Source organism: Papaver somniferum, chromosome 6 (genome assembly GCF_003573695.1).
Source record: "Papaver somniferum cultivar HN1 chromosome 6, ASM357369v1, whole genome shotgun sequence".
In the NCBI taxonomy this organism is placed as follows: Eukaryota; Viridiplantae; Streptophyta; class Magnoliopsida; order Ranunculales; family Papaveraceae; genus Papaver; species Papaver somniferum.
Genome location: NC_039363.1, coordinates 98,153,073 through 98,162,281, shown reverse-complemented (window position 1 = coordinate 98,162,281; position 9,209 = coordinate 98,153,073). Strand labels below are relative to the sequence as shown.

The window sequence follows — 9,209 nt, the reverse complement described above, 5'->3', positions numbered from 1 at the left end:
TCAAATCACATGGTAATTTTTGGATCACTAACCATATTTTGGGTCATCACTAATCAAACACTTCCTTTTCCCCAACCAGGTAAATTTGAGTCTATAAATTAAGTGTGGGACACAATAACAAATTCTACGCCTAAATTCAAATTTTGGTGAAGTTTTTCCACCATGAGATGACGCCAGAGGTTAAAAGAAAAAAAAAAAAAACATTTTTGTGTTTGCAAGATCATGGTAAGGGTGATGATGGGAAAAACATGAGGACACCATCATCAGCAAAAGAAGCCATAAGGATGGACATGATTCAAAATTTCACATTTTATAAGAACCACAAAATACCAAAAACTTGCATTGTAAGTTTCAAGTTAAACCTTATTATACAATACACATATATCTTTTACCTTTCAAATTCCTTAATCTCACTAGACCCATCAGCAGAACCGGAGTTTCTTCCACCCGATTGGTCGATCAAGTGACGCCGTCGAATAATGTTCAGATTTCCTTTTGCACCAAACACCTGTGCTAATATAGCCCGGACAGAATCAGGTGAAGGAAATGATCTTACTTTAAGAACCAATGAGTAAGTCTCTAGATATTCAATATAAACAGGCACAACCAAATTTAGTGTAGCTTCTCTCAGTTGTTCTTTCAAATCTTCGTCAGGAATGTTATAATAACCACTTCTATGTTTCTGCAAATTATCTTCAAAACCTTTCATAAAAGCTTCCATTTTGCCTCTTGCAAGAGCACTCACAGCTTCTTTCTTATTGTTATACACTTTCTTCGGTTCTGATTCATTTTCTAGTAACTTTAAGATAGGTCCCCAAGCCTGTCTCTGATACATATATGCTGATTCTTCGGCTACAGTTTTGTATTTCTTCTTCAACAATTGTTCTCCTAGTATGTTTCCTAGTTCTGAATTTCTACTTCTCATGTAAATATACCAGTAAGTGTTCATGGAGAACACGTGAGGCAGCACTCTGTCTTTGTAACGAGATTTTTTAAACTCTATATTCCTCTCTAGAGCTTCCATGACATTAGATATTGCATCTTGTAGCAAGTTTTCATCGGAATCTGGTTTTGATAAGAATCCAGCTTTCCACATTTGTTTAATTCTCAGGACTTTTGCCATGGATGTTTGGTATTGATCAGCTGAAAGGTATTTCAGATAATTTACTGCATACCTGTGATAAGTTACAAAGTTAGTGTCATTTTTGCAAAACATTTCAGGATTGACCAGAATTGCTCTGGGGAGCGACTAACTTCCTATACTTGCAAATCTATGCACTTGAATTACAGCTTTCACTGGAAAATTATAAATCATCCATATAGGGCCGTTTTTTCCGCAACAGCATATATGGTGCAAGACTGCCACATTGAGGCGGTGGTAACTGGTAAGAGTGATTTTCAACGAGCAAATTCATGTGTTATTTCTGCCCCCTAACGAAAATTTTAAGAACTTACTGGACTGTAAAATGGGGTCAAACAAGACCCTGCCAGTAGGATGAACCTAATCTCGAAATTTTTCAAACCTGATTTAGCGTAAGACTAGATGTCAGGAATTAGGCACCTGGCCTGAGCATTGGTAATAACACACACTGCCACAATCATGGCCGACCTCGAAATTGTTTCTTGGTCCAAATGGGACATGAATATCCATGTGGCAGTGAGACACTAAATACATATACTAGGTTCAGGTAGACGGTGGATGGGCAGTAACTTAACAGTATACGCATACCTGACAAGCTTAGGAACAGATCCGTCTTGAGGAGGAGGAAATCCATCATGATTGCCTTCAATTTGCAATCCAAATTCCCAAAAGACCTTAGTAGAAGCATGGACAAGAAGTTTCTGCAGTTCTCTAAACCTTGAACAAATATCACTCCCTGCATCTCCATCAAAAATTTCTGAGAATTCAACTTCAAGTTTCTCCAAAGATTCAAACATGTCCAACAATTTGAACAGTTTCTGAGGTTCTTTACTACTCCTAGCTACTCCTTCACCAAATCTAAAGAAGACAGCCATGATTTTATCAGTGATTTTGACGAAACATTCAGCCCATATTAATCCATCCATGATTTCAAGAAAAACTTGGTTGCACAGCTTCTTTTCTGACACAAAAACAGTTTTCACTGCTAACTGGAAGTGTTCAATCCACAAGGTAATTGATGTTTCTAGAGTTACCCATTCCATTTCATTGATCTCTTCAGGTGTGTGTCTCCTGAGATAATCTGGATTCAACCTCATTAATGCTTTTGCAGCTCTTCTATACCTTGCCTGTTTCATAGCAAACAATGATCACGAAATGGTGAGTCTGAAACAGCAAACTGCAAATGCAATTAGATAATCCTACTTATTCCAATGGAACACAAATTACATGCATTTGGATGTAAACGAGATGAGAAGTACATGGCTACACAAATGAAGGGTCTGGCCAAATTCACGGTGCCCACTATTTTGCAGTCATGTACTCGCATATTAATGGTAACAGGGACATACTGTGATTTTGCAATTACCTTGACGAAGATGTCGATACAAATATCCAAACAATCATTTCTAGTTAAGGTTTCTGAAATTCTTTTAAGCACCCGAACCTCCAATTCAGAACCCAGATCACGAACAACATCATTTGTACCAGTTATCGCCTGTTCAGTACCTTCGACGTCCTCATTTACCACCTCATGACCCAAAAATAATGCATGATTCAGTTGCAACGAAATGCTCTCATATTCATCTTGCAAAGTTAATAAGGCTTCATCAAGCAACCCTTCATATCTCATAGCTTCAATTTCAGTTTCATAAAGTGCTTTAAGAGTAACAAGTGTTTCCCTCAATCTCTGTATTCTAAACTGATCAGTAGCTTTTGTTCTACTCAAGAACTCAACTGTTTCTTGAAGCTTCTGAATAGTAGGCTCACACTCTTGACATACAGAATCAATAGCTGAATTAAGCTGATCAACACAATCAACATATTTGATTAACTTATGCAATCTCTTCTCAGGGTCTATATTTTTCATAGACAATTTTGAACCAATGGCTAGAAGTTTGTGCTGAAGAGATTCAGCTAATTTGAAGCTCTTCAGAAGTGTTAAAGCAGGTGTCATGGCTCTATTGATTCTAGTTTCTAAGGCTTTTGCTGTCATGGCATGGGTTTGCAGTGGAGCTATTGATTTTGATGTTGCAGATAGAGTTTCTTGCAGTAGATCGAAACTTGTATCCATTTTTGCTAAACTTATTTGCATATTGACTGATGTTTGAAGTAATGATTTTAAGTTTGAGCATGAGATTTTGAGGTTGTTAATCTCTGGGTCTTCATATTTCCACTCCATAATTCTTGAGAGAGAAAAGATTAGAGCGAGTTGGTTTAGTTTTGTAGTGACTTTGAATACAGAGTTATTGGGGACCGAACGATGGAAACAAAGTAATTGATGAGGTTATGTATCAAAAGAAGACAGGAGAAAAAGGAAAATACCAAAATCTTGGACGTGAGTAAGGAGGACATATGGCGTTATTAAACAAACAAGGACAACAACAATGTAGAGGCCGGCTGGCTTGTTGGTACCCACTCTAGGTCCTTTTCAGCGTTATCTTGGTGCTCAGCAAGATACAATTCTGCAATTGCTGTGTGTAGTGCTGCTCCAATCGGCAGAACATCTTCATCAACGAAGAAATGAGGGTCGTGGACAGAGTAAACCGCACCCAAATCTTCATTTCTAATTCCAACCATGAACATTACACCAGGAATCACTTCTTGGTAAATTGCAAAGTCTTCACCTGCCATCACCTGAATTCCTGGTTTGACATTCTCGGAACCTAATAAAAGCCTGACAACGTTCTCTACATGCCGATGCAAGATTTTATCGTTTATAACAGCTGGGTATGGAGGATGGCCTTCTATATTCATGTTTACAAAAGCCTTACATCTATGAACAGCTGCAACTCCTTCTATAACCTCCTCCACTCTTTGCTGAAGTTGGTGCAAGCCATTAGTGGTAAGACTCCTCAAACTACCCCCGAACTCAACAGCGCCAGGCTCCGATTCCACAGTTGAAACACTTCGAACATAAGTAACAGACAGAACTTGGCTAAAGAGCTGATCAGTCTCCCTAGAAATGAGCTGTTGTAAAGCCAAAATCGCAAAGGATGCAGCAAGTACAGGATCAACCCTCTCCACAGACTTCGTTCCTTTTGCTTCAAATCTGGCTTGGAAGACGTTCACTGCTGCTAGTGCTGGTCCAGCAACAGCTACCATGCTTCCTGTAGGGTACCGGTATTCGACATGTATCCCAAAGATAGCTTGTGCATCACCAAGAGCACCATCCTTGATCATTTGAGCTGCACCTGCACTCCCTTCCTCTGCAGGTTGGAATAGAAGTCTAACAGTTCCTTTTAAAAGATGTTTCCTTCGATTAAGCAGTTTTGCTGCTCCAAGCAGCATTGTAACATGAACATCATGTCCACAACCATGCATTATCCCATCAACTTTGCTCTTATGTTCCCACTCCACAAGTTCCTATTTTAAACGAAATCAAAATCAAAATCGAAATCAAACCCCCTTTCCTAATAATAAGTAAAATTTTGCAAAATTTCAGATGAAACTAAGAAATGGGTTTTTGTTTAAAGTATTACCTGTAATGGAATTGCATCCATATCAGCTCTCAGAGCAACAATTGGTGAAGAACCGGAGCCAATTTGAGCAACAACGCCAGTTTTAGCAAATGGGTATTCATAAGAAACACCTAATTTATCAAGTTCTCTTCTAATAACAGCACTAGTTTTGAATTCTTGGAATCCAAGTTCTGGGTATTCATGGATTTCCCTTCGGATTGATGTTAACCAATCTTTGTCTTCCTTAGCTAATTTCATCAGCTCTCTTGAGTAACTCTCATTATAATAATCAGTAAGAAGATAATAAGAAAAAATGAGGTAAAATCGACAGAAATACTACAAGAAGTATCAAGAGATTACCACCCCGATAACCCATTAACAAAATCAATCAATCAATAACAAATTGATTCAAGTTGTATTATTTTTCAGCTACAGAAGAAAAGATGATTTTTTTTTTGGAATATTGATAAACTGCCCCACTCTCAATTTTGATTTAATAAATTGCCCCCGTTTTTTTTCAACTTTTCAAAACTGTCCCCACTGTTAACTTTTCCATCTAATTTAGTTTTCCATCCAATTTTTTACTTATTTACCCTTTACTTGTCACGTTTATCTTCTACTTCATTTTTTCAGGTTCGTCGAGCTCGGTTCATGGATTTAGGGTTCGGGGTTCAGGGTTAGGGGTTTAAGGTTCAGGGTTCAGGGTTCAAAGTTCATGTTTCAGGGTTCATGGTTCACGATATAGTTCAGGGTTCGGGATTAGGGGTTTAGGGTTCATAGTTCAGGCTTCATTGTTCATGGTTCAGGTTTCATCGTTCACGATATAGTTCAGGGTTAGGGGTTTAGGGTTGATGGTTCAGGGTTACGGTTCATGGTTTGGTTCATAGTTCACGACATAGTTTAGGGGTAAATATGACTTTTTAACATGTGAGATAACTGCCACCTTGCATTTAACGGGATGGAAAACGTTATTTGAAAAAAATGGCGCAATTTAGAAAAGTGCAAAAAAACGGGGGCACTTTTTTTACCCTAATTCAAAACTGGGTCACTTTACCAAAATTCCCAATTTTTTTCTGCTTCTGAAAAGACCTTTTTTGAGATTAGGTGGACTACTAACAACGACGGCAATCCACGTCAGCGAGGGTGGTAAATAGCATTCCCGGAATTTTTCCACAAATTACTTTTTACTATGATAAGTACTACTAACAACGACGGGAATGAAAATGAACTCAAAGTAGATGTCTCATCGGAAGAGAATTTTGAGTGTTTACGACGGGAATGAAAATGAACTCAAAGTAGATGTCTCATCGGAAGAGAATTTTGAGTGTTTCCATTGTCATGGCGTTAGTACTACTTATCACAGTAGTTACCAACCAAAATGTTCTGTTTTTGGGTGTTCGAGATCCATATTCAAGTCTCTTTCCTCTCCGAAAATCTTGGAGCTCAAAAAAAATGGCGACTCTCTAAAAACTCAACCTCTTACTCGTTTCAATCTCTGTGATTGATTCAGTGTAAGAGTGTGCTATTTCTGAACTTCTTCGCCGTCCAAGGACGCATCTGTGATCCTTCCTCTTGGGGCCGAGATTTATTGGGTAGCAGAGTTTCTTCGTCGTCTTTAGTTTTGTCTGATAATGAAACTAACACAATTAGCTCCTATAATCTTACATTATAAGGCTTTCTCTTTTTCGTGGATTTTTTCTGGCCTAAAGTGTATAGAAAAATTCAAGAACAAATCATCTGACATCATTTTACCAAGATTAGCCATTCCATGGTTTTCTTCAGTCTTACTGATGGCTTATGAGGGAGAGTTTGGTGTTGGATAAATATGGTCGAAGAGATTTAATAATGTGGTGATACAGGTACACTGGTTAGAAAATAGATCGGGTAATTTCCTTAGAGTGGATGAGATTTCATCATCTTCTTCATATGGGAACTTTATTTGTATACCTGATGGTAAAAATGGATCCATCTGGAGGAGTTTTGGGAATTATTAAACCCAATTATTCTTTCTTGAAATAAGCTTTTAAACTCCGACGTATCTCATTCTCCAGATAACAACCTTAATTTCTATAGTCGTGCATTAGCAGTGGTGATCCATAATGCTCATTCAGGATGGAATAGAATTGAACGATCTATGAAGAAAAAATATAACTGGAAGGAGAATCTGAACTTGCGCGGCATTCATGGAAAGCTAGGGTTTTTCTGTGCCGGTGTGGAGATTGATTATGAACTTTTCAAGGAAGAACAATTTTTTCAATCATGGAAAGTTAAAATCTCTATAAGGCATTAAAGATCAGAAGATGCATGTATTTTTTCGAAGCAGGTTCAAGATCATGTCCATTGGTTAGGAATTAGAGGGCTTCCACTGCACTTATGGAATCGTAAGTCTTTCAAGGCCATTTGTGATCCATATGGAGAATTTATGGAAATGCATACTTCGTCTGAGAAGTTTTTGAAACTAAACAGATGTATGATCAAGGTTAAGTCTTATTTGACTGACATTCCGGCAGCGGTTTGGTTTCAAGATAAATGGCTGAAGGTGGAATGGATTCATGATCAACAGGAGATCACTCAAGATCATGTTCTTCAGCCGAAACTCAAATCGGTAATAGTTCAACACTGTGACTCAGAAGATCGTCTTTCGCTGACTAGTCAGAATAAAATTTCCTATTCTGATGCTGTAAATCTGCGGTGAATATTTCTGCATCTGCATGTCCCTCATTCTCGCCAAAGAATAAGTCTCCAACTTTTTTAAATTCTAACAGCTCATCCTTCACGTCAAATCAGGCGGTAAAAAGGTTGAACAAGGTGTGGAAAAGAGTGACTAAACTTCATCTAGGGAGCAATCTCAATAATGCTGAAAATAATGACGAAATGTGCATTCCTTGGGTCACAGTAAGGAGAAAAAAAACGGGTTCGGGTCGAAATATGGACCAGATGGGGAGAGTGTTACCGGTTAGTACTAGTTTCGGCTCTACATTATATAAGAATGGAACTCCAGTCCATGACCCGATGGAAAATTCGGATCATTATATGGGCCAGATGGGGAGAGTGGTATCTTCGGGTGTGGATTTTGACCCAGATATCGGCTCTACATCAACTAAGGGTGTAACTCCATCCCATGATCCGAGTGTTTCTGAACCGTTAGATGTTTCTCTATAACCGTCAGATGATTCATTCAATTCAAATTCAAATGATAATTTCAATTCCCAAAACAATTGTGTAAAAGAGCCGTTGTCTAATTCTGCGACAGTTCTTATGCATAAGGAAAATGAGTTGGATAATTTTCAAAAATCGATTGAGAATGAATTGGTTTTTAACAGAAACATGGGTCTCAATACGGAACATCCATCGATGTTGAGTATTAGTAAAGAGTTACCGTCTAGAAACACTAATACAAATGTTGATATGGAAGTTCCTTTAATGGAAGACTATGATGGATTGGATGAGTATGATCGTGATGAAAATTTACAGGAAGGAAGAATAATTTTGGAAGCAGAAGATCAAATTGAGGCTATGCATTATTCTTTCGAAGCGGAAAATCTTGAAGTGGAAGCAGTTTTTAATCCAATTGCACCCAGGTATGTCAATTAATGGATCACAAAATCATTAGTTGGAACATTAGGGGTTTGGTCAAGACACTAAGATAAATGCCATCAGAAATGCTATAGCCAAGAATAACCCAACAATTGTAACTATTCAAGAATCTAAACGAGAATTGGTAGATGATTTTGGTAGATGATTTCTTGATAAGATCATTATGGGGAAATAACAATTGTAATTATGTTTTCTTAGCTTCAGAAGGTGCTCCAGGTGGTATAATTATAATGTGGAAAGAGGGTATTGTGGATATGGGGGATCATTTGATAGGTGCTTTTACAGTGTCTATAAAATTCAGGAATATTCCAGATGATTTTGTTTGGCTTTTCACTGATGTGTATGGAGCCTCAGATTCAGGCTACTATAATCAGTTTTGGCAAGAAATAAAGGATATAAGAATTCTATTTGATAAACCATGGTTACTAGGAGGATATTTTAATGCTACTCTTCATGAGGATGAAAGAAATGTAGCTGGTGGAGGGGAAGCTAATAGAAATTCTTTCAATTCTTTTGTGAACAAATTTGCTCTAATTGATGCCATGGCTGGAGGAAGGTTCACTTGGACTAACTCTCAGAATCCTCCTCTTCTGATAAGATTGGAAAGGTTTTTATTATCTCAAGATTTTCAATCTCATTGTCCAGCTCCTTTGCAAGTTAGGTTGAAAAGACCCATCTCTGATCATGCACCTATTATGTTATGCTGCAATTCTGGTGAGAAATTTAAGTCCCCTTTCAGACTAGATAATTTCATTCTTACTCACCCTGATTTTTTGTATAATGTTGACATATGGTGGCACAATCTATATTTTGGTGGGAAGCCAAGTTTTTTTTTTGCAAAAAAGCTTCAAGCTCTAAAATTTCTGATTAAGACTTGGCAGAAGGAAACTTTTGGCAACTTGCAGAATCAGTTAGATAATTTGGAGCTTATAATTGATGTGTTGGATAGCTTATAAGAAGTTAATATGTTGAATGATGATGAAGTAGTGGCTAGAGAACAAGCAAAATTGAAG

At 37.7% G+C, this 9,209-nt stretch overlaps 2 protein-coding genes across 2 annotated transcripts; both read right to left on the bottom strand.

The window, feature by feature from the left end:
• Positions 1-297: 297 nt before the first annotated feature.
• Positions 298-3,359, bottom strand: LOC113288530 (exocyst complex component EXO70A1-like). The gene is made up of 3 exons (XM_026537610.1): positions 2,508-3,359; positions 1,730-2,268; positions 298-1,175 (listed from the first exon to the last, which is right to left on the bottom strand). The coding sequence occupies exons 1-3, from the start codon at positions 3,318-3,320 to the stop codon at positions 389-391; spliced, it is 2,139 nt and encodes a 712-aa protein (XP_026393395.1). The 5' UTR covers positions 3,321-3,359; the 3' UTR covers positions 298-388.
• A 91-nt stretch (positions 3,360-3,450) lies between these two features.
• LOC113288531 (IAA-amino acid hydrolase ILR1-like 5) lies at positions 3,451-5,006 on the bottom strand. Its single transcript, XM_026537611.1, has 2 exons — positions 4,621-5,006; positions 3,451-4,504 (listed from the first exon to the last, which is right to left on the bottom strand). The coding sequence occupies exons 1-2, from the start codon at positions 4,855-4,857 to the stop codon at positions 3,503-3,505; spliced, it is 1,239 nt and encodes a 412-aa protein (XP_026393396.1). The 5' UTR covers positions 4,858-5,006; the 3' UTR covers positions 3,451-3,502.
• Between the last annotated feature and the right edge of the window lie 4,203 nt (positions 5,007-9,209).